Source organism: Microtus oregoni, unplaced genomic scaffold, assembly GCF_018167655.1.
Source record: "Microtus oregoni isolate MIOR12 unplaced genomic scaffold, Mior012 000006F_ref0000085, whole genome shotgun sequence".
NCBI lineage: Eukaryota > Metazoa > Chordata > Mammalia > Rodentia > Cricetidae > Microtus > Microtus oregoni.
Genome location: NW_024543065.1, coordinates 30,056,766 through 30,082,089, shown reverse-complemented (window position 1 = coordinate 30,082,089; position 25,324 = coordinate 30,056,766). Strand labels below are relative to the sequence as shown.

At 44.4% G+C, this 25,324-nt stretch overlaps 1 protein-coding gene across 1 annotated transcript in view; it reads left to right on the top strand.

Moving 5' to 3' along the window:
• The window catches only part of Crybg1 (crystallin beta-gamma domain containing 1), a 57,225-nt gene that overhangs the window by 26,828 nt on the left and 5,073 nt on the right, over window positions 1-25,324 (top strand). Inside the window, exons 7-19 of the mRNA XM_041653737.1 lie at window positions 2,748-2,874; window positions 5,004-5,039; window positions 6,087-6,244; window positions 7,090-7,216; window positions 7,305-7,450; window positions 12,612-12,738; window positions 12,920-12,952; window positions 14,023-14,135; window positions 15,916-16,045; window positions 19,288-19,427; window positions 21,777-21,900; window positions 22,321-22,479; window positions 24,114-24,276. Of these exons, the coding sequence (XP_041509671.1) occupies window positions 2,748-2,874; window positions 5,004-5,039; window positions 6,087-6,244; window positions 7,090-7,216; window positions 7,305-7,450; window positions 12,612-12,738; window positions 12,920-12,952; window positions 14,023-14,135; window positions 15,916-16,045; window positions 19,288-19,427; window positions 21,777-21,900; window positions 22,321-22,479; window positions 24,114-24,276 (1,583 nt within the window). The remainder of the gene's footprint in view (window positions 1-2,747; window positions 2,875-5,003; window positions 5,040-6,086; window positions 6,245-7,089; window positions 7,217-7,304; window positions 7,451-12,611; window positions 12,739-12,919; window positions 12,953-14,022; window positions 14,136-15,915; window positions 16,046-19,287; window positions 19,428-21,776; window positions 21,901-22,320; window positions 22,480-24,113; window positions 24,277-25,324) is intronic.

The following is a 25,324-nucleotide window of genomic DNA, read 5'->3' as shown; positions in this document are numbered from 1 at the left end:
GCCATTTGAACTTCTTCTGTTGAGAATTTTCTGTTCAGCTCAGTGCCCCATTTTATAATTGGGTTGATTAGTTTTTTACAGTCTAGTTTCTTGAGTTCTTTATATATTTTGGAAATCAAACCTTTGTCAGTTGCAGGGTTGGTACAGATCTTCTCCCAGTCAGTGGGTTGCCTTTTTGTCTTAGTGACAGTGTCCTTTGCTTTACAGAAGCTTCTCAGTTTCAGGAGGTCCCATTTATTCAATGTTGCCCTTAATGTCTGTGCTGCTGGGGTTATATGTAGGAAGTGGTCTTGAGCTAAATATAATGGGAAAGGAAAAACATTTCTTTAGAAACAGAAATGGCATTACCTGGAGAAATTTCCCTGCTCTCCTGAAGCTCTGTGCATGAGTTTTCAGATCCCCAAGTGCACCTGGCATATGTGAATGTCTGTCCCAGTTACTCAGACGGTCCCTAGTGCTGGCTCACTGAGGGAGGACTCTTCGGGACAGTCTTGCAGATTCACCAGTTTTTATGTTCTACCTTCTAGGAGGATCCCCACCTTCTATAGAGGCCGTGTGACTAGCCTGTGTGCTTCTAGTAAGGTGAAATGGTAGCTTTAGATGAACAGACCTGGTATAGTTCAACCAAAGAAGAAAAACCCTCATGAGAAGGCTGCTTTGAAAACATGAGTTTAGGGCCAGGGAGATGACTCAGTAATGAGGAGCACTGGCTGAGGACTTGGGTTCAATTCCCAGCACCCACATGGCAGCTCACAGCTCTCTGTAATTCTAGTTCTAGGAGATCTGGTACTCTCACACACACATATGGGCAGGCAAAACATCAGTGTACGTAAAAATAAATCATTTTTTTAATCATTTTAAAATTTCAGGGTTACTACATGAGCCACACATGCTGTTTATGAGAACCATCCACTTGTAAGGGAATCAGACTCAACAGCATTGTCTGCAGAACCTCCATTCCTTGGCCAAATCAAAAAAGCCCGTGTGTGGCATGCCCAAGCCAGCTTTGGGCTCCAGGAATGCATGTGCCTTCCTGGCTGTCGTGGTTTAGATATAGGAAGCTAGAGTGTCCCGTCAGCCTGCTGCCTTCTGGCTTAGAGGTATTACAGGGCGTTTTAAAGACAGGCTCCTTTCCCCGCTAATTAACTTGCTCTGAAGAGAAAGCACTAAAAATCTAGACTATATAAGCTGAGTGCATTTTTGTAAGCTAGAAATAGAACGCCCAAGCATGTCAGGAGCCTCACCACCCGGGCCTCATTCTTGATCTTCCACTCCCTCCTCCTTCCACCGCCTCTGCCTTTGTAACTAATCTGACCTAGGACATTGTTGATCAGCTTTGATCTCCACACGTGTGTGCCGCGGGGCAGCCTAGGCTTTTGTGAGTGCCGCGGGGCCTCCTAGGCTTTTGTGTGTGCCACGGGGCCTCCTAGGCTTTTGTGAGTGCCACGGGGCCTCCTAGGCTTTTGTGAGTCCCGCGGGGCCTCCTAGGCTTTTGTGCACCTGTTGACAGATCTTTAGCAGGAATTGGGTGGCAAATCTCTGGGTAATTAGTCTAAAGAAGGTCCAAGGGCATCTTTAACACAGGCTTTTACTAAAATAGGATGTTAAACCAAAATCAGAAGCAAGAGGAAGCGACTCCGCCCTCAGAGCCTGCTTTGCTGTGAAGGATTTCATTTAGAGCTCCCCCTTTGGGGCACAACATCTGGGAACGCAGTGTGGTTGGTAGAGTGATTCAACCAGACTAGCAAAGTTATCCCCTGTGTGGGGCTGGGATCAGGCAGAAGGCGGAAGAGAGGGAGAGGCCAGTCTGTGTTTCCGGAGGGACAGTAACATATGCACAGCGCAATCACTTCTGCAATAGCTGCATCTTCCCAGAGACACGCACTTAGCTCCAGTGGGCATGCTTTTATGCTCCTCTGGCCTGAGATCAGGGGGCGGTGGGGCTGCCATTTCCTGACCAGAGGAGAAGGGACAGTAGACACGCCCAGTACAAGGGCATGGAATTGCAACATTTGCCAGAGGAGAATCAAGAACTCAGAAGGCATTGCTGCCTGGGGCCAGGCAGCCCTGGACCTTCAGCCTGGCGGACAGTGGTATGTGCTCACAGTGAGCGTCTGTACACGGTGGCTGTGAACAGATTGTGTTTGGTACACTCCCTGAATGGGACAAACCTGCTGGGAAAAGATGACAGGGAGTGGGGGTTGGGGTCAGCTTGCAGCAACCCTGCCTTGTGGCAAGTGACTTAAAACCGCACGTATGAAATAGGGACAAGAGCATTCCCTCCCGGCAGCACTGTTGTGAGGACTAGCTGGGATTCTAGATAGCCTTTCATGTAAGTTTTTTGAAGGGGTCAGCTGTTAAAAGTTGACACTATGAGAAATGATTAAGTAGAACTCTATAAGCCTTTATTTACAAATAAAATGTTAACGTAAAACAAAACTTGAGATGGCTTAACTTGGGGTCTCTAACTAGGTGACAGGGATATTCACATGGAAAAGTAGTTATAATAAGGCTTTTAAATAAGTGGCAGAGCCAGCCAAGAGGAAGTCATCGGCCAGGGGGCACACCGCACAGCTGGCTCCTCTGGGGACTGCTGTTCGTGCACACTTAGGAGCGGTCATGTCTGCATAGCCACATTCTCCTGTGTTCTTGCCCTCCTCTGTCAGAGGGGTCCTGTGTACCATACAAGGGGAGACCAGAAATAAATCCTGAGTTTCTGCTTCTTTGCTCCCGTGATGTTCATTTAGGTGGCTGATCTACGAAGAACCTGGATTTCAAGGCGTCCCCTTCATCTTGGAGCCCGGCGAATACCCGGACTTATCCATCTGGGATACTGAAGAAGCATACATTGGATCCATGAGGCCTCTGAAAATGGTAAACATGGAACTGAACTCGGTGTTCTGAAGGCAGCAACTCTGTTAGCTTGACCTCCGTAATCCACCAGCTATATGACTCTGAACAGTAAACCTAGCTTTTATGGCTTTACCTGCATATATGACACATATAGACAAGCTCTATGCTGCATAGAACTAATAGAAGCAAAAACCAATCCAATTCCACAGCTAAGAAAAGGGGACAAGACTATGCCCTTTGCCCTGAAGATACCTTCTGCCTCACAGAGATGTCTGTGCCAAGTTTTAGCTAAGAGCTGGCCCAGTACATGCATGAGATATTTATAGAAAATGGGAGCAATGGTGAATAAAACTCCAGTTAGTGGGAGGAGAGGCAGAGCAGGTGCATAACTAGAAAACTTTCTGGTAAGTGAAGCTGAATCTTAAACAGAAGCAGGGTTGTCATAGCTGGCTCTGACAGAGAATGCATGTGGGGGTCAGGGCAGACTCAGAGCTGGGCAGGGCATGCTGAGGACCAGCCCAGTGGTACTGCCAGGAGGGACAGAAGAGGCTTGGTGAGATTTCCAGTACTTCCCCCTCAAGATTTTTGCTTAGAAGGGACCCATGCTTCCTTTTCCTTGTGGCCGTATTTGCCTTGGTCTCTGGCTGTTCTGCTAGAACGAAGGCTGTAGGCGGGATGAGGCTGCCACACCAGGCTATGGTGTGTGCCACGTGACGCTAGGTGCTCACTGAACACCAGAGAGTAAAGTCCCTGCTGTCAATTAGCTTGTGGAACTCCACTTTGCAGGTGTCTTCAGAGCCAGTCTGAGACCAATTAGAAAGGTATTTTTATCTCAATTTTATTTACTCTTTCTAATAAAACGTTCAATTTGATTATCTGCAGATCTCAATGGAGATGACGAGGCTTTTGTTTTTTTTCTAAAATTAAATCCACTTTCAAAGAACCTGGTTTTATTAGCTTTGGGAATGCACGAAAGGGTTATTCCAAGCGTTAAAAGCAATTCGATGGTTTCAAAACTCTGACGTTTATGGAGCCCCCGAAAGATGAGTTTTTAAGATGGTGCTCCATTTGCTGTGTAAGGTCTGGTTGAGTTGGCCTGCTTCTTTGTGATTTCAGTTTATCTGGGCTATTTGAGGATCTTTGGAAGACACATTGGTAGACCGTCTTCCAGTTTACCCATTACTGACTGTCGCCTGTCTAGTATTTTTATGTAATACTCTCTTCTCCGATTTTAGCTTTCTTCTAACAACAAAAATACCTCCTTTTTATTATAAGAGGGTAATAATCCCAGTCCTTTTAAGATGTTTTGAACGTTACCTAATAGTTTGTCTTATTATTTCTCACTGTGTGAACTTCAACACTTTTGTAGGCTATTTGGTTGCAAAGTCAGATGCCTCCAGGGGCCAGGCAGGAAATACAAAGGGGTGGGGCTGCTGGGAGTGGAACCAAAGGGAGTGGTGGCGATGCCAGCCAAACTTATGCCCCGCTGAAGATGCCAGTCAAGCCTGTGCCCTGCTGAAGGACCAGCCCTTGCATGTGCAGGAGGTGGAGCTCTTCCTGGGGACGGTTAGTTAAAGATGTGTGGAGCCTTGGGGTTGTTTAGCAAGAGAGATAAGAAAGAGGAGTTTTAGAAGGTTGAGGCAAGAAGATCCCAGATTTGAGGTTAGCCTGATCTTCTTGGTGAATGAGATCCTGTCTCAAAAGAACAAGAAACAAAATAGTACTGACTGCTGAAATGCAAATTAAAATTGTATCAGAAAATTTAAGAAACAACACAAAGCGAATAAACCAAGGAGCTGAACTGTAGCTCAGTGATGGAGGGCTTGCTTAACACTGCAAGGCCCTGGCTTCAATTCCTCAGCCCTCTGAAAAACAAAACAAAAGCAGAACAGAAGCACAAGCTAGGTGTGCACACTCAGCTTAGCGCACTATAAGTCTCCGCTCTGGAGAGTCTCCTACCTTCGTTCCATTCGATAATTGTGGCAACCTCTCATGTAAATTAAAACACACCAGAAAGTAGTCACTCTGTGTTCTCCAGCTACTGTGATTTTAGTAAACATACTGTGCGCTCCAACTACTGTGATTCTAGTAAACACCGTCAGTGGAAATCATTTTTTTTTTTTAACTGTGCTGTTTTTTTTTCTTTTCAGGGTGGCCGTAAAGTTGAATACCCTACAGATCCCAAGGTAACAAGTGGGGAGAGAAAGAGAGAGTGTGAGTGTTGGGAAGTCAGGGAGTAGGGGAAAGAGAGATTATTCTACTCTCTCCGAGTATACATCGCTCATGTGACTTCCCTGTAAACCTCCCTCTACTGCAGCCAGAGGACCCACCCCAGCATCACCTGCTGGAAGAGGCTAAGGGCATCTTAGGTCACTGTTAACTTTACCATCCTTGGTTGGATCTGCTATCTGCAGAGCCTGTTGCTAGCCACAGAAGAAAGGCTTTGAGCCAATCCCCTGCTGTCTGTTGTGTTCCTCCACCTGTACCATGCACTTTGATGACGTGGTTATTTCTCACTTTTAGATCAACTTTAGGATCCTCTGGCTCTTTAGTATCTTTTTCAACTTTGGCTTTGGAGTGTTCCACGCTATGGATGGAAGGAGGAGGAAGGGATCCCTAATGACTTTTATTTAACTTTATTAGTAGGTTCTTATGTAGTTAATTTTTATTTATGATTTAAAGATTTAATTTGTGGTCCAGGACTTAGTGCTATTTTTATTATTGCTATTACTATTATTTTGAGTTACATTTGTTTGTTTTGTGTATGTGTGTGTGTTGGCGTGTTGGAACACGTGACATGTCACGTGTGAAAGTCAAGGTTATAAGTTGGTGAGAGTTGGCTCTCTTCTTCCACCAAGTGTGTCTGGGAAGACTGAACGCAACCTTCACCTGCCAAACCATCTTGCTGGCTGTTTTTGTTGGTTCCAGACAGTCTTTATTATGTAGCTCATGGCTGGCCTTGGACTTGGGATCCTCCCTTCTCACCCTCCTGAGTGCTGGGGTTCCAGGCCTGTGCCACCATGCTCAGCTTGTTTGTTTGTGTGTTTGTGGCTGTGTCTTGTGTGTGTGTGTGGGGGGGTGAAACCCAGGTCTCATATATGTTGGCAAGTGCTCTACCAAAGAGGCACACCCCACACCCCTAGCCCAAGTAAATGCTATTGAATGGCAGATTCAATGCTTAGCTATTTATCTTCTCCCAAATTATTGCTATATCTACCTCATTTCTATTGCAGGTAATTATTTATGAAAAGCCCTCCTTTGAAGGAAGGTGTATGGAGCTAGAAACAGAGATGTGCAGTTTTGTCACGGAGGGAGGTGAGACGGAAGAAACGACTGAAAATGACCGGCTGCCCTTCTCATCGGTGGGGTCCATGAAAGTCCTAAGAGGCGTGTAAGTAGACGGGTAACTGGTAAGGATTTCTCTTTTCCTTAATGAAACAAGAAAGGTGCCTACCCCGAGACAATATTCTTGGTTATAGTATGGTGATATTTTGTGGGGAGTAGGGAGTCGTGAGAATTGAACTCCTCAGCCTAGCAGGTCTGGTGGATTTCAGCAGTGTTCATGTTCTCTTCAGTCCGCTGTGGACTGGGCTGGAGAAAGTGGCAGTATATACTGAAGTTGCCCTGCAAACAGGCAAAATTTGTATTTTCAGTACTGTTTAAAGAAAGTTTGTCATTTTACTTGCTGGGTTTCATTTTAATTCTTTTTAAATTTATTTATCTTTGTTTTATGTGTATGAGTGTTTCACCTACATATATGTCTGTGCACCACATGCATGCGTGTCTGAGGAGTATAAAAGAGGGTATCATATCCTCTGAAACTGGACTTACAGTTCTGAGCTGCCGTGTGGGTGCTGGAAACCTAACCTGGGTCCTCTGCAAGAGCAGCGAGTGCTTTTAATTGTTGGGTCATCTCCCCAACCCCCATTTGAATTCTTATTAGATACGCACACATACCCAAATGCATACACACACACACACACACACACACACACACACACACACACAGCTACACTCCTTTACAGAACTCTAATCGTTTCTTGTATTTTCTGAAAAAATTCTCTTAAATATTAAACAATCCTCACAAAACATAAATTTGTATGCTATCATCTCTAAATTTAGAGATTTTTGATAGTAACACAAATTCACACCTAATTTTATACTTTTGTCAGTAAAGCTGTCATGTGGGAAAAATTTTAAATGTCTGAAAAGCTGCTCATGTCCTTTCTCTGGCAGGTGGGTTGCATATGAGAAGTGTGGCTTCACTGGTCATCAGTATTTGCTAGAAGAAGGAGAATACAGGGACTGGAAAGACTGGGGAGGATACAGTGGAGAACTTCAGTCTTTACGGCCAATATTAAGTGTAAGTTAAAGAGAAGCAGATGGCTAGTTTGTGTTCTTTTTCGTACGATAAATGGCTATGCTCTGAATTTGAATCTTTTTTTAAATAGGATTTTTCAAATGCTCACATGATAATGTACAGTGAGAAGAACTTTGGCTCCAAAGGCTCCAGTATTGATGTCTTAGGAATTGTTGCTAATTTAAAGGAAACCGGATATGGAGTGAAGACACAATCAATCAATGTGCTAAATGGCGTGTAAGTGAAGTCATTCATTTGAGATTTTAAGCTTGGGTGTCACTCGGATTGCTGTTAATTAATTAATTAAATTAATAGAGCCTGTGACACAGAGTTGGTCCTCAGTAAATATCTGAAAGTAAGCATTAATTCAGCCATTTGATATTCATAGCTGTGCCATTTTTATAGCTGTTTCAAAAATATTCTGATATAACTTTTCTTTTCCATTTGGAGCAGGCTTTTGGGTGTCAGAGCAGAAATATGCAGGCCTGCTGCCCTTTCTCTAAATGGGTTGGTTGTTCACGATGTGAAGCAAATAAGAAAGCAAGCTAACATTGACCTTGAGGTTAGGACAAAGTCCCATTATTTTCCTAGAGTTCCAACCCTGCTAGCATTTCTTCACTAGTACGTTGACACAAAAACAATTGTTCAGTCTACCTAGAGTTAGCAATTCGTGCTTGCTGTTTTGTTTTCGAGAGAGCCTGGTTGTAAAGCACAGGTGACTGGACCTTGGGACCTGCCTACCCCCCACCACCCAAGTGCTGGAATTATGGCCCTGGAACTTTTACTAATGCCCCTCCAAGTTTCTACTGGGAAATGACTCAAGCCAGAAGTGACTGATCAAACTTGCCGGCCTGGGTGATAAGAACCGAACTCATTGGCTTATATAAATGAAAAGTCCTAGAGAAGGTTTGGTTTCAGGCCAGGCATGGTGGTGGCACAGGTCTTTACTTTCTGCATTCAACACATAGGCCTTTAATCTCGGCACTCAGGAGATGGGAGCAAAAACACTGAGTTCAAGACCAGCCTGCGTGAGATAGTAGGATTCTGTCTGAAAACAGTAACAATGACAATGACCATTCAAACACAAAAGTATTTTACTGCAGGCATGACTGATACTAGGGATCAAACAAACACCATCATCAGAACCTCTCTTGTCCGGGCTTGCTTCTGTGCCTTCACCTTAGGCGAGCCCTCTTCACCTGGTAGCCTTCAGCCACGTTTGGCTTTTGTTCTCCGAGCTCATTGCATGCTCAGGTTCCAGGTTTGAATTTGCTTCCTTGGTGTGGATCACTGGTACATATCTGAACTAGAGAGGAGACTGTGCCAGTATGACTTGCCCATCCCTAGGGTCAGTCCCACAGTGGGTATGATTGGAGTGTGTGACTGCCCAGGAGCATCAGAAAAACAGATGCCAGATTTCTATTATAGGGAATCCAGGTGGTGTCTTCTGATTTCTGCTGAGTGAGAAAGTTATCAAATGAACATATGGGAAAAGTCGACATTGATTCTGTGGAAGGTGGTTGGTGTTAGCCTACTTGAGTCAGGCTAGCCTCAGCCCTACTACATTTCTTGAGGCCTCCCCAAGAGCCTGACACACCTGACACACGTCTATGGTAGAATGTGCTTCTGTTGCTAGTCACTGCATCTTTGTAGAGGCTGTTTCTTGTGACCAGGCAGAATGACATCAGTGACCACTGGATCCCAATGGTAGCAGAAAATGCCTTCTATGGGACCTGTTCTGTAGCCCTGACATTTTATGGTCATTGTTGGCTCTCTACCACAGGCAGGAGTCGTCTGCACATATGGCAGAAGCCACTGAAAATGGTGTAGTGGCTCTGCATTACTCCAGATTGCCTTCACAGCTAGCTAGGTCTGAAAAGACTTATGGTGAGTCCCAGAGGAACAGGCGTGGGTTTTGACACCCACCAGGTATCTTTGTTCATTAGTCCCAGGCCAGTTGGTTATCTGCCTAGCAGAGGAAGCTGAAGGACGCTGGGTAGATGTCAATGTCGGTTAACTATTAGCACAGTGCTAACTGTGCTCCGAGCCTGTTTTTTTTTCTCTTTGTCTACCACACTTGCTTGAAATCAGTTTCCTTTAATAGGATGTTGGGCTTTTTAATGTTTTCATTTATAGTCATTTTCAGCTGTATTTTCTGGATGAGGCTTTTTTTTCTTGTTGTTGTAGAAATTGAGGTTTGGTATTGGGGGGAAGTAGAAAGGAGGTATGGTTGTTCTCTCTCTCTACACACACACACACACACACACACACACACACACACACATCCTCCTAAATTTGTTGGATGTAGAAGGGCTTTTGTATCTAGCAAGGTCAGTTGCTTCTTCATTTCCATTCAGTTTGCCATTACAGATACTTACTGAGGTCTGTCGTGCCCTCAGAGAAGATGCAGCCTTTACGTGGAGCACAAGCAGTGCTGCAGGAGGCAGGGATTAAACACTGGGAAGGCACAGCAGAGAGGGGAGCTTCTCATCTGTACTCAGACAAGACTGGAGGAGATGGCTGTGCCAGCCGTGCAGGGTGTGCCACTTGAGGGAGGGTGACTAGCCTATACATTTTTTAGTAGTTTCAAAGAAAAATAGTTTTATTTTAATGGCCTTATTTTTACTGGTAAATAAGCAACCTAATTTTTGTTTTGTTTTGCGATTTTTATTATTTACATTTTCTTATCACAAGATTCAAAGTTGGAAGCAACTTTTTGTTTTGCTTTTATTATTTGAGACATAGTCCTGCTATATGACCCAGGCTAGCCTTGAACCAATCTTCTTGCTTCAAAGTCCTCCCCAGTGCAGTGGGTGGGGTGGGTGTGGAAACTGGGGATGGGAGATGATGGGGTGTTCAAAGTCCTCCCCAGTGCAATGGGTGGGGTGGCTGTGGAAACTGGGGATGGGAGATGGATGGGGTGTTACAGATGGATGCCACCATGCCCAGACAGAACAAAGCTTTTGAAATTCTTGTCTGTGTCTCCCTAGAGCTCTTAGAGAGTGCAGAAGAATTTCCATACATGTCTGCTTACTATTCTGTGTTGTGCTCCTGACCAAGCAGGGAAAGCTGGGCTAACTTTTCAACACTAAGAGTAAAACAAAGTACTTCTAGGGTATAGATAAAAATAAGAGCAGTGTTGTGGCCCAGGCCTTTAATTTCAGCGCTCAAGGAGGCAGTGGCAGAGGGATCAAAGCTAGCATGGTCTACATAGCAAATTCTAGCCTAGCCAGGGATACAGTGAGAACCTAAATACATAAATAAAACCAAGTGTTCTTGTTTTAATTTTTTTCCCTCACTCTTCCACAGAAGGGTAATTGTCCTCTGCCTAATTCTAAGCTACCATTCCAGCAGGCTTGTCTTTGTCCCCTGCTGCCTGCCCACCTTCTATACAGCAGTAATGACTCAGAGGTACAGAACCCATCTGAGAAGGCCACTGGAGACTTTTTGTAGGAGTCCCACATATAAGTAGACTAAGTATGTCCTACAGAGACTTGGCTCTGGGTGTTTGGGTTTCTTCCCTCTTTACCCCCAATTCAAGGAGATTTAACCAGGCGTTGGAAGAATGCTTTCCAAGTCAGGCCATGGCTTAATGCACTTCCTTGCTTCCACTTGAGTGAGTCAGACAGGCTCGCCCAGTGTCCTGTGTTTTTCTAGCTGTTGTTTATTTCATTCCATGGGGAAGTGGAGCACACACACTTGTTTGTTCACCAAGTGACAAGGACCTGACAGGGCTGTGGGGCTTGGGCTCTGGTCCTGGCTACATTCTCTCTTCATTGGTGATTTCCTTTGGTGTTCAGATCTACCACAGTCCAGAGTCCTGCCACAGCCTTCTGTGGTATGACTCACATTCAAGTTCTGGTTTTTGTGGTTTATCTTATGAAGAGGCAGCCATGGCTGGAGCTGGCCTTCCTCTTCTAGTTGCCATTGCACCCAGACCACAGACTTACCTGAAATATGCATGCAGAGGTGTCGCTGCAGGTAAACCAATGGCCTCTCGTGCTCAGCACAGGGTCCTCAGCCAGTTGCCTCCCTCGTCAATGGAAATGCCCTCTTCAGCATTCCTGAAAGTTACAGTGAGGACCATGGAGAGAACCCGCTCTCCACACTCCTGACCTCACAGTGAGGATGCAGAAGTTTGAAAACCTGCTGATGTAACTTTGAAACTTGGCCAGGGTGGAGGTATTTTCTGAGAGAGACAGTTCCTGCATTCACATGGCCAGAGATGAGCTATCAAATTTTAGCTATTGAGCTCCTTCTAACCACTTGGGTTCTGTAGTCTTCTTTCCTCCTGGGGTGTGTTCATCTCAAGGGGATAACTGCAGACATACTCGCACAGTGAACTCTGAATCCATTTCAGTTGTGGTATAGACATATAGGTTTTACTAGAACATGGCGGGCAGGTTTCAAAGTGCAAAGAGCCTTGTCAGCCTCAGGCTTACTCACGTTCTGGCCATTAACTGATTGCATCACTTTGGATAGGTCACCTCCCATCCCGAATGTGTCACAACACATATTTACTTGTGATGTTCCTCTGTCTGCCAACTTCAAGGACAAGAATTTTATCTTCTTCCTTCTTTATAGTCTTCATGTCATTCTAGTTTCTCGTGTGTGGCTGATGGGCAGTCAGTGTTCGCCGAATGAGTAAGAGGGGTGATTTCTGTCGTGAAGTGGGCATGCCAGCACCCCCTTCAGTAAATGTGACAACACAGATCTGCAAGCAACTGAATTAACTGAGGACCACACTGAGTATCCCTTGAATGCAATAGAATTAGAAAACCTTTCCCCTCCAAAGACACCCCCTTTGCGCAGGAAGTGGCCTCAGTTAGTTGACTGAATTCACCTTTCTCAGATCACTGCAAAGTTAACACCTAAACATTACAAGAGATTTGTCCTTAGCACCCCTGGCAACGGTTTCCGTTTTGCTATAGATGTGCTAAGTTGGAAATACTGTTTGAAAACATTTCAGTGCTTTCCTTCTTTCAGCTGTTCGTTATCCACTGTGGTTTGTTATATGTGAGACAGCTTCCTGTTAAGATCTCTCTGCAGAAGTCTTTCAATGTTGAAAAAGAGCTTTTTAATTTTAAAAAAAAATCAGACTCTTCTTTAAAATCCAGTGTATTTCTTTGTCACGAAACTAGAAAAAACACAAGATTATCCTCATTGGTGCTTTCTTAGCATAGGAATTTGGTATTTAGGAACAGCAAGATGTCTGCCTAGGCATTCTTCTATACAGCTTGGCTTTGTCATATAGGCAAAGTGGATCCGCACCTAAGTATTAATGGAGAACCAGAAACAGTATGCGTTTGATCAGCAAAACCCTTTTCAGTTTTATGTGTAAAATAAGGCAGTTTTATGTGTAAAATAAAAACTCTAACCATGATTTTTGTTTCTGTAGATGGGTAGCCTATGAAAACCCTGACTTTACAGGAGAGCAGTATGTCCTGGATAAAGGCTTGTACACCAGTTTTGAGGACTGGGGAGGCAAAAATTGTAAGATCTCTTCTGTTCAACCCATATGCTTGGTAAGGAATTCATTCTTATGGGAATATTAATTCAGTATGGCTTCCCCTCATATGTGTTTGAGTTGGTGTAATGATTGCCACAGAAGGTATTTATTCTGGGATAATTTTTGACAGTAATTACTAAAGTAGAAAAAAGTTTTGAATATAGCTCCTTTAGTAATCTTTTTTATTCCCTCTTTAGGATTCTTTCAATGGTCCAAGGAAAAGAAATCAGGTAACTTAAAAAAAAAAAAATCTACAATTAGGTCATCCATTTTCTATTTTAAAAAAAATGAGTGTAAATGCCAGCTATATGGGACATTCTGTTAATTTTACCCATTCTTAAGTCTGAAAACATTAACAGTAATGCATAATCAATGGCACTGACCCATGTCTAAATATTTCTCATGTAATACTTTTATTATAAGATGCTGGATTTAATTTTATTACAGAGAGTCAGTTTCATGGATGCACATAAGTAAATATTCCAGGTAATAGCACATGGTTCTCTTGGCATGTTATAAAATGAATTCACATTTGCTGTGTCTGCATTAGTCAACATTTGCTATGGGCTCCCCCAAGCCTACGCATTGCTGACTGTCAGGTCGGTTTCACTGTCACGTTGTTTAGTGCAGATGATCAGGCAGCTGTAGTTACAGGAGCACCAACACCACTAGAGCCTCTCTTATTGGCAGAGAGATTCTAAACAGTCAGCAAGTAGCATCCTTGGAGAAGGAGGGAAACAAGATACACGCTTCCAAATCTAGTCTTTTCTTAACGTTAGAGCTTTTGGCCATAATAAAGCATTAACATGCCTTCAACAAAGCTAATAACAACAGGATGCTCTCTAGAAAGTTGCCTCTGTTGTTCCACCAGCCTTTGATGCCTCTAAATTAAATATTCACAAATGGTATGGTCAACCTGTCTCTAATTGATCATTGGTGATCAAGTTGAAAATTAAAGGATTTATAAAATTTATTCCAGTGTACTATAAAAAGAATTAGCAGGTCAGATCTGAGTCGTCATTTAGAACACTGAGCTGAGGGGATGGAGAGATGACTCAGAGGTTAAGAGCACTGGCTGATCTTCCAGAGATTCGATGTCCTGCACCCCCATGGCAGCTCCCAACTGTCTAACTCCAGACCCAGGGGACCTCACTGGCCTTTATAGGAACCAGACACACATGTACACAGACACATATATTCAGGCAAAATACCCATACACATAAAATAAATAAGTCTCAAACAAAAACAAACCTAAACATGTTAGAAAAATAATTTTATGTTTCTCTTTCCTTTTTTAAAGATTCACTTGTTTTCAGAACCACAGTTCCAAGGCCAAAGTCAAAGTTTTGAAGAGACAACAGATCAAATTGATGATTCATTTCTGACTAAGTCTTGTAGAGTTCTGGGAGGCAGGTAAGCCAACAGCAAAGGGTGGAGGCACATCATTGGGGTAGAGAAGTCACGTGGTTGCAAGTCTTCCCTGACTCTTGTCGGTAGTTGGCGCCATAAAACTACCACACTGGGAAATTTGCAGCTTCTGGGTTCAGAGGTCAGAGGATGTTGCCTGCCAACCTGGGCTGGGGAAACAGAAGATGACCTCAGGGTGCAGGAGGACTCAGCAGTTCTATGTTTTGTACCTGCTCCAGCAACTGGGCAGGGGGGCAGGATCTGGGCAAGCTTTGAGGTACTCCCAGGGCAGATTCCTTTCATAGGAAGATAAGAGTAGGGTCGGCATTCTGGGCAGGCTGGTGAAGGGTAACACCCTGCCTGAGAGGGTTTATGTAGCAGAAGTGAAGCCAGCAAGGACTAGGGGAGGAGAGGACCTGATGCCCTGTGGGCAAGAACAGAGCTTGATGGGTTCATAAGAAACACAGATGGGGCTTGGGGGAGGGTGCAGATTGAGTGGACGCAGTGAACTCAAAGTGCTGTCTGTGCTGAAAGCCATCTTATAAAGGCTTCGTATGAACAGAGAAACTGAGGAAGCCCTTGGAGCCATCTATAAAGAGGCCGGGGGAATTGAGCCTAATAACAGTAGCGACAGAGCCTTTAACATCACAGTGTGTGTGATCCGGTGCCACAGTGAGAGAGCTCTGACTTGGTGTCAGATACAGACCAGCTGAGGGGGAGGCACCTAGTTGCTTGGCCCATACACCCACCCCACGCCAACCTCTTCTACCCTGCTTTGTTTCCTACTGCCAGACATGTGCATTCTTTATTGTTCATCATCCACGTCTGCTTCCTGGACTAACGTCAAGAGAGTAGGGACTGCTTTGCTTCTGCTAGGTCCTGAGCAAGAGGCCAGTACTCAATGCAGTCAGTCATCACTGTTAGATTCAAATATAAAAGCGTCAACATCTTTAGGGGAGCATGGCAAAACACTGTGGTGTGTGGGCTCCTGGCCCAGGGCGCAGGCACTCGGAGCAAGAAAAGCATATATGGAAGGAAGTTTTCAGTAAGCTAGAGCTGGACCTGCTTCAGGACTTTAATCCCAGCTGCTTGGGAGACTGAGGCAGGAGGATCACAAGTTCAGGGGCCTGCCTTGCTGGCTAACAGAGTGAGTTCAAGAAAGACAGGAAACTCGGTGAGATCCAAGCTGGGGTACAGATCAGTGGAACAGCAGCTCCCCAGCATGTGTGGGACCTGAATTCAAGCCCCAGGAGAGAAAAAAAGTAAAACTGAAGGAGGGTCTCTAGACGGGGAAGGGAATTCCTGTGCTCGTAGCGACACTGGCTGGGAGCGCAGAGGAAAGTTGGGAGGTGGGAAAGCAAAAACATAAAACAAACAAACAAAAATAATAAAGCCACCTCATTCTCATCCAGAAAATTAACCAACTTCAGCACATTAAATTGCCACAAGATGAAATTCAGCAAATATATCCAGATTTTTTTAAAAAGAAAATTATTTAGCTAGAAGCATTATGCTTATTTTATAGAAGGCATGTTTAACAATCAGATTTATTTCCTTTCTCTCATTCATTCATTTATTTATTGCAAGACAGGGACTCACTATGTAGCTTTGACCATCCTGGAACTCACTATGTACACCAGGCTGGACTCAAATTTACAGAGATCCTATCTGTCTCTGACTCCTGAGTGCTGGGATTAAAGGGGTACACCACAGGGCTCAGCATAAAAATCAGATTTCTTAAATGGGATTACACAAATTTCATACCATGCATTTGTTCCTATTCTAGCTGGGTTGCTTACGATGGAGAAAATTTTTCCGGCAATCAGTATGTGCTGGAAGAAGGCCATTACCCTTGTCTCTCAGCAATGGGATGCCAGCCTGGGGCGACCTTGAAGTCTCTTCGCTTCATAGATGTGGTGAGTGTGACCACAGTGGCATAGAAGAGCACTGTTCATATCACTGTGGTTAAAGCCAGGAAGCCAGCAGCCAGAACTGATGCAGATGGAAGCTGTACCAGGCTGGAGCTTTCTAACCTGTAGATTTCATTCTTTTAAACAAAACCTGTGTCATTTTATTTGTGTGTGTGTGTGTGTGTGTGTGTGTGTGTGTGTGTGTGTGTGTGTGTGTGCAGTGCCCCCAGAGGCTGGAAGGCTTAGAGCTAAAGTTACAGGAGTGGGAGCCACCAAAAATGGATCATGGGAACTGAACTTGGGTCCTCTGGAAGAGCAGCAAGTGCTCTTAACTGTTGAACCGTCTCTTTACCTCCAGCGTTTGTGCTTTTTATGTCTGTTAAAACCAGATTTCCTATTTGCTCTTTCTCTGAATTCTTTCTCAGGACCTCCATTTATTCACACCCACGACAGCCATCTGGTAGTTTTAGTCCCCTCTCCCATCTCTTCCCCCACTTTCTTTCTTTCTTTTCCCTAACTCCTATTTCTATTCCTCTCCCTTTTCAGTCACACTTTGTACCTTATAGACCCAGCTTGAGTATTCTTGTAAAGTGTTTGTTTCTTAAAAGTGTGCATGTATAGCTTTTAATTTTATATCATCATCATTATTACTATAGTTCTCACTCTTACAGATATAACTCAGACATTCCTGGGACCATTTTTGAAGAGCTGTCAGCTTTGTTGCTTACACATCTAGTTTACTGACTGTAACTGTCTCATATTCTGCCACCACTACTTCTGAATCCCTATGAACATGTGCAGGACAGGGACCTCGGGCTATCCAGGGTGGGAGTGCGGCTGTATGGGACAGGGTCCCCTGGCTATCCAAGATGGGAGTCTGCTGTGTAGGACAGGGTCCCTGGGCTATCCAGGGTGGGAGTGCTGAATTGCAAGTGCAGCTCAGGTGTTACTCTATCCGTCAAAGCTGTCCAGCCAGTGCCCTGGCAGATCAATAGTTCCCCCCTCCCACTGTCCACGACTATCAGCTTGGTGGGACGGGTTTACATCATCTCACCATTAATGGCTTGGTCTCCTACACTTGTCATTTGGGGTTTCTGTTGGCCGTCTCTCTCTGTGGATTTCTATTCTTTTGTTACTAATTTGCAGAAATCCCCAGTGGCTTAGTTTATTGTCACTGCTCTTTTTAAGTGTTGTGTGTTATATGTATGGGTTTTTCGCCTGCATGTGTATCTGTGTGCCATGTACCAGAGCCTGCAAAGGTCTGAAGAAGACACTGGACCCTCGAGAACTGGAGTTACAGATGGTTGTGAGCTGCCATGTGGGTTCTGGGAATTGAACCCAGGTCCTCTGCAAGAGCAGCAAATGTTCTTAATCACTGAGCCCTCTTTCCAGATCAGCTCAGGTTATCACCTGTGTTCTAAAGGTGACAGTGCCCCCTGGACAGCATCTATCTCCTGAGCTAATCAAAGCAGTATATTCAACACAACAAAGTCAGAAGGTGATATCCTTATACTCACATCTTCGCGTGTCTATCGCTTTGGAAATTTTTATTCAGGCTTGGTGGCTAGTCTCATAAAATGCTTTAAGCATTCCTAGTTGATGAACTTAGTCTTAAATGTAGGAAGAATGTACGTGTTGACTTCATAGCACCTCTGCCTGCTTGCCTATTTAATAAGATGCTGTTGAAACAGGAAAACAGTAGCAACATCTCTATGAAACACAGAGTAATTTGGAACTCATCAGGTTACGGTAGGGGATAAAGGCCGGGATGTGCCTCAGCTGATAGAGTGCTTGCCTGGATGCCTGAAGCCCTGGGTTCGATTCTCAGCACCATGTACGCTAAACACAGTGAGGCACACCTGGGTTCTCAGCACTTGGGAGGTAGAAGAATCAGAAGTTCAGGGTCATACTTGGCCACAGAATGAATTTGGGGCCAGCCAGAACTACATTGGACCCTGTTCCAAAACAAATGAGCAAACAAACAAAAGCAAAGCACGTACACACATAAAACAACAACCCAGGTCGTGAAATAAGGCTTTAAAAAATAGTTACTATGCTTAGACTTCTAAAAGCTACATTTAAGTATATGTTTGAGGTCTCCCAGTACCAATGTATGTGTCTTGGCACGTGTATTTAGATCTCTTTGCCACTCAAAGATAGATATCCTTTTAAGTTTACATTACTGAGATTTACCCAGAATGAAATACACATTTTGTGTGTCTGAGTTAGTGGGTTATATATGTATGTATTCGGTTTTTGGAAACTGAACATGGACCCTCATGCATGCTAGGCAAGTACTATATGACTTAGCCATGTTCTTTGCCCTGTGCATTTCAACTGTAACGTAACACTTAAGATTGTTTAAATTGTTTCTGACAATAAATTTGAGTTTTTAGGATAGTTTTAGCATGCCATCTCTGCAAATATAGTAAACATGCAAAGTAGTAATCCTGTATTTTTGTCTGGCTCCCTCCTGTGTGTCTTCTATACCCGAATTCCTAGACCATGGACCCCACCTCCATGTTAACTGCTCTTAACTGATGGCAGACACTCTGCCCTGCACGTTAGGGCATTTCCACGTAAATGAAGGAGTAATGTATCTTCACCCTTGCCACACAACTTGAAGCAGGTTAGGAAATAACTGTGATCCCTGTGCTTTTTTTGACCTGTTGTTCGTGACATTGGGGATATTAGCATTAGAACCCAGGGACAGATTTAAAGTTTTCCTTTTCTGAAAAATCATTTGGGTGCTGCTGTTCTCTCTAAAATGCCTGTGCCTTCCACCTGTTCTCTGTTCCCCTCCTGATTGTAAATCCTACAAGGTTTGGGGATATGAGTTTACAGAATCCTTGTTACCATATCACCCGGCCTCTCCCATGGCCTTCTGGCCATCACCATTAATGTCTATGGCTTTCTACCCAGAAAACTCCAGGTTGAGAGTAACTTTCATCAAAGGGTTGGTGTTCCATGCATATAGCCATTTCTCTAGGTATGGGCTATCCCATGCCCCTGCTTTACTGTGGTCTATTTCAACCTGCCTTTAGATGCAACAGAAAAGCTTTCTATCCTCCCATCCTTCCTCTCTAACTTTGCAGCCTAGAAGCATCTAGATTGGCTGCGTTTATGAGTAGGTACAGCCTGGCAGGGTTCTGTGCCTTGCCCTTGAGAGTAGACGGTATCTCATCAGCTTCAGACTCTCTGCAAAAGCTTGGCACTACTAACAGATGAACAAATTTCCCCCCAAACAGGAATTTTCTGAACCAACAATTATTCTTTTTGAAAGAGAAAACTTCAAAGGAAAGAAGATTGAACTGAATGCTGAAACAGTCAACCTCCGATCCATGGGATTCAACACTCAGATCCGCTCTGTTCAAGTCATCGGTGGCATGTGAGTGACTTACCCACTTGTTGAGCTGCTGAAACAGGAGACTTCTCTTTTCTTGCTTTTACAAATGCGCTCTTCCTATGAAGCACATTAAGAAATACATAAACAGATACATATGTTCCCACGAACATCTCATTCTGTATACATCTCCATTTCCTCATAATGGAAACGGAAAAGGATATCATCATTAAGTGGGTGATGTGAGTATATGTGCCAAGAAGGGACACTGGGAAACTTCTAGTACACATTACAGTATCTTAAATGAACTGACAGGCGGTCCTTGACTTCCCATGTGGGTTAACACTGCACACTTCATGCCATCCTTTTCCTGGTGGGCAAAGCCTGTGTAAAGCATCATTCATTCATGTATCCAGATTTTTTCCCTAAGGTTAGGTTCTATACTCAAAATGTGCAAGGGAAGCTTTACAACACAGCACTCAGCAAATTTATGGAGCATTGTTTTTATAGCAAGTAAAAGAGCGCGAGCTTTTCTTACCGTTTCACACCCATTGATTTTAGAGCTTTCCCTTGACGTTGTCTAAATTACTACGTCAGCTGCAGAGGAGTGACAAGATATCTCAGTGGACGAAAGGCACTCCCTATGTGGGCCTGATGGCCTGGGTTTAGTCCCTAGAGTGGAGAACCGACTGTACAAAGTGGTCTTCAGACCTCCACATACATGCTGTTGCATGTCCCCAGCCCATCGCACACAAATGCACACACATGCGCGCACACACACACACACTAAAAAGCTCCAATACCATCCGATTTTTTTTTTTTTTTTTTTTTTACTTTTGTCGTGATCTCTTTGTGAGGTCTTGACTGGCCTGAAACTTGCTATGTAGATCAGACTAGCCGCAAACTCACAAGAGATCCACCTGCTTCTGTCTCCCACATGCTGGTTTTAAAAGCATACATCACCATGCCCAGTGCCCATCAATATTTTAAACTTGGAAAAGTTTTGGTTTTAATCTCTGAGTAATTCTGAAACTGAATCAGGCATAAATAAATATATGTTACTGCAATACCTTTTCTGTGAAACATTTTCCTTTTAGTGAAGCGACAGGTAAGGCTTGCCGAGATGCACAGACCCTGAAGGGACAGCAGCGGATGCAATCAGATGGGTTGTACCGTATCCACTAAAATAATTAAGGGATTATTAGGGCTGTAATTTAATGCTTTTACAGTAAGATTTAATGACTGTTTTGTAAGACAGATGAAATGTTAACATTTTCGAGTTTGGGGGTTTAAAGTAGTGAACATCCTTCTCCAATGGTCAGCAGGGTAGGAGGAGGCTCCTGGGGCGCTCAGTCTGTAACCTCTCAAGTGTGTAATCCAGCACGTGGTAGAAGGAACTTAGCTTCGCATTTTTGGGGTTTGGGGAAGGGTACTCTTATTTTAAAAAAGTGTTTTGTAAGCAGGGCTGTGGTGGTGCACGCCTTTAACCCCAACACGCGGGAGACGGATCTCTGTGAGTTTGAGGCCTGCTTGGTCTACAGAGTGAGTTCCAGGACAGCTAGGGCTGTTACACAGAGAAACCCTGTCTCCAAAAAGAAAAAAAAAGTTTTGTAATTGTTTAAAAATTTATCTTAAATTACATCAAAGTAACAGGTTCCATCATGGCTTCATTCTATTTTATTTCACAGGCCCTCTTTTGTGAAGAATTTATTTTTATCTAATTACACTCACCAATGTACACATGATAACTTTGTAAATGTTAATTATTTCAATAAGGATCCATAACCTGAGGCTGTTTATGAACAACTTTCAGGAAGGACTGCAGAGTCCCACTGAGAAAGCATCATGATTTCATTGCTTTATCAGAGGGAAAAAAACTTACCATTTCTCTCTCAGAATGGATTCTCATATTTCTGTTTCTCAAAAAAATTCACTAGTTATCAAGAAATGGCTTTGAATGTTCTAGAGCACAGGCTTATTTTCCCTTCGATGTGTGTTTAAAGTTCAGCCCAGAATGGATAAGTGTTTTTAGCTGGGCATGATGGAGTACGCCTTTAATCCCAGAACTTGGGAGGCTGAAGCAGTTGGATCTCTGTTGAGTTCCAGGATCGCCAGGGCTACCCAAAGAAACCCTGTTTCAAAAACAGAAAAGAGAAGGGAGGGAGGGAGAGATGGACAGAGAGAAGAAGGAAGCAAAGAAAGAAAGGAAGGAAGGGAGAAGGAAGGAAGAAAGAAAGAGAAAGAAAAGGAAGGAAGGAAGAAGGAAAGAAAAAGAAAGGAAGAAAAAGAAAGGAGAAAAAGGAAATAAATTTGTGGTGTTCTGAAAGCAGATGTAACTGTCAGGGCCCACCATCAAATGGAAGTGGTCACTGCTATGGTTTATTGTCTTTTCAGATGGGTTACTTATGAATATGGCAACTACAGAGGCCGACAGTTTCTACTGTCTCCTGCAGAAGTGCCAAATTGGTATGAGTTCAGTGGCTGTCGCCAAATAGGTTCTCTCCGGCCCTTTGTTCAGGTATGTGAATTTCCCCTCCATGCTTTGAGTAGACTCCTCTTGAAAAATACTTTTATAAATATAGCTCAGCCTTTTAGTTTTGGTTGGAAGCTTGGCATTGGCTCCTCTTCCTTCGGTATTTGGACATCAGATTTGTGGCACCATGAGGCATGGATATTTCAGAAATGCCACCAAGCCTAGTAACACACACGCATGTGTTGGCTCTGGTTGTCCACAGGCACACTCCACGGCCTGGTCATTCGGAAATGTCCTCAGTCTCTTAGCGTTGAGAACAGTACTAAGATGCTTAGCACGTGACCCATGGGTGTGGTCTCCCTCCTTGGCCCATGTGCTTCACTTTGGACTCTTCTAAACATCACTCTGTCTCAGTTCTTCAGACAGCACAGCTCTATGTGACTGTCATTGGGTTTTGTCTTCTAGAAACGAATTTACTTCAGACTTCGAAACAAAGCAACGGGGCTGTTTATGTCAACCAATGGGAACTTAGAGGATCTGAAGCTTCTTAGGATCCAGGTCATGGAAGATGTTGGTGCCGATGATCAGATCTGGGTCTACCAGGAAGGATGCATCAAATGCAGGGTGAGCATTCAGGGTTGCACAAGAAGATGCATCAAATGCAAGATGAGCATTCAGGGTTGCATAAGAAACATGCACCAAATGGAGGGTGAGCATTCAGGGTTGCACAAGAAGATGAAATGCAGGATGAGCATTCAGGGCTGCACAGACAATTCCCAGAGAGTTTCCAGAAATAAATCAGAAGGTTTTCCCTCATGAAAATGCTTCCCAGCTGTGACAGAATCAGAAGCAGGGTTAGGAACTTAAAATTGGAAGGGAATCTAGCACTAATTCAGCAAGGGAGCTGCGGCATTTGTTTGCTCATAGCCTTAAGCTAGAGTGCCCACACAACATCAGAAACCACTCTGGGGCTGGTTCTGTTTGGAGAACCCACAGAGTTGGGCGAGGGAGACGTGTGCGGTACAGCACTGTCCACTTCCTAATGGTCACATGCTGGAAATGGAAAATGGCCGCTTGCTCTCACTCTGGCCACAGCAGACGTGTAAAAGCAATGGCCGGATCCCATGAGACAAGCTCGTGCACTGTTGCGGGCATCTCCTTTAGTCCTTAACTTTATGGGCTTGTCTGTTTGCTCCCGATACTTCAAAACCTTGCTGCCCGTGTGAGTCAGCAGGGACATGCCCATTTATTATGTCTGTTATGCCTGAGGGAGAATCACGGTTTTGCAAGAGAGAAGACACTTCTTAGACACACAGAAGAAAGCAGCATCAAGAAGCAGGGCTAACTGGAGGATTGGAGCTGAAACAAAGGCAACTTCTGCCTTGGGATCATTTCAGTGAGCGACAGTGGGGGCCCAGCCACTAACATTTCAGTGACTTTATATGATACCTCATCTCAGGATGTCAAGGAGAAAAAGTGAAGTATCACAGATGATCGCAGTGCTTTTAACAGTATGTGTGTATGTGTGTGTGTGTGTGTGTGTGTGCGCCGTACCCAAGGCTTCACACGTGCAAGCCAAGTACTCTCCCACTGACCCATGTCCCATACCCGGAACAGCCCAGTTTGAACAGGCTAGCACGTGTGTTAGCAGTGAGCCATGCTGCTTTTTACTTCATGAGGGACTTTTAAAATCCTTGCATTAAAGCACTGTCTTCAGAGTTTGCATTTTCCTGCTTTTTCTACCTGCATAGCAGGCTAATTTAGAAAATTTTAGGTCTTCCTCATGAATGAAAGACAAGGAGCCAGTGAGTGTAACGTCAGGTTTTAAGGGGTGGGGCGGGGGGCATGGTGTGGCTGTTCTAGTGCAGGACCAGAGAGGAGCAGGCATGAGCCAGAAACTCAGGCCGCTGTGAGCGGCAGATGCGGCCTCATAGCATGCTCAGTGCCGACAAAGAACCGTCACGGTGGGCAGCTTACTGTACTGAGGTTCTCTTTAGTGTTAACCACTTGGTCCCTGTGAGACTTCTCTTAATGGTCACAGAGAGTCTTACAAGAGGCAGTCTTAGAGTGCATGAGAATTGAGAACTCACCACCACCGTGTCATCTGAAATAGAGGGCCTCTTGTCTGGCTTCAGCAACTCTAGCTCAAAGCGGCAGTGGCTCATGTGGAGTAAAGCCAGCCAGGGACTGTGACAGCGTTAGACATCCCTTTGTGAGACTGGAGCGTGTCCTGAGACAGACTGTTGTTTCCCGAGCAGATAGCGGAAGACTGCTGCCTGACGATCGTCGGCAGCCTCGTCACATCTGGGTCTAAGCTGGGGCTGGCCCTTGATCAGAATGTCGACAGTCAGTTCTGGTGCATGAAGTCCGATGGCAGGATCTACAGCAAGATGAAGCCAAATCTAGTCTTGGACGTGAAAGGTACGCACTGCGCGTTTCCCTGTGGTAACGCTCCGTTCTCTGGTTAAGGAAAAGCCTGTTGTACCATGCTGGCTGTGCTGCTGGCTCCAGGGAATGTTTTGTTGTTGTTGTGGGAATTGAACCAAGGGCCTGACATACGCTGAGCCTGTGCTTACTGAGCTATAGCCCCAGCCCTGTTTTCACTGCGGTGCTAGGCTGAGGCTTTATCCGGTCAGTGTAGCTGATGGTTCTCATCTACATATAGGTAGCTTTTCATTGAAAAAGACCCAAGTTCTAGAAGGAATTGCAGTGTATTAGGGTTCTCTAGAGTAACAGAACTTATAGAACGAACTTTTCTATAGAGAGAGAAAGGGTATTTGTTAGAATGACTTACAGACTGGTAAGCCAATCCAAAGGAAGGTCCAGGAATCTGTAGTTGTTCAGTCCACAAGGCTGGAGGTCTCAGCTGGTTGTCAGTGTATGCTGGGATCCTGAAGAAGTAGGCTCCGATGCCAGTGAAGGGATGAACCTGCTAGCTAGGGCAAGAGCAAGCAGGCAAAGAACGTGGCTTCCTTCTTCCATGTCCTTATAGAGCAGTGGTTCTCTATGCTGATGCTGCGACTCTTTAATACAGCTCCTCATGTGTGGTGAGCTCCAACCTTAAAATTATTTTGTCCCTACCTCATAACTGTAATTTTGCTGCTGTTACTAATTGTGATGTAAATATCTGTTTTCCAATGGTCTTAGAAGAGAGCTGCTGTTATACAGGCTTCCAGCAGAAGGCCTAGCCCACTACTGTGGGTCTTCTAATCTCAAAGATATGGATTCAAAGTGGCTCTTCCCACTTCAAGTGACTTAATTAAGCAAAAATCCCGCAGGTGTGCCCAGCCATTTTGGGGTGTTAATTCCAGATGTAGCCATGTTGACAACCAAAATAACCATCCCATACAGCCTGGAGGATTTCAATATAAGTTAATGAAATTTCAGTGAAGCTAGTCTCAAGTGAACTCATGGTGCTTGGGAAGAAAAAGCTGGGCCCGTGGTCCAGCTTTTTCTTCCGTAGGCTAGG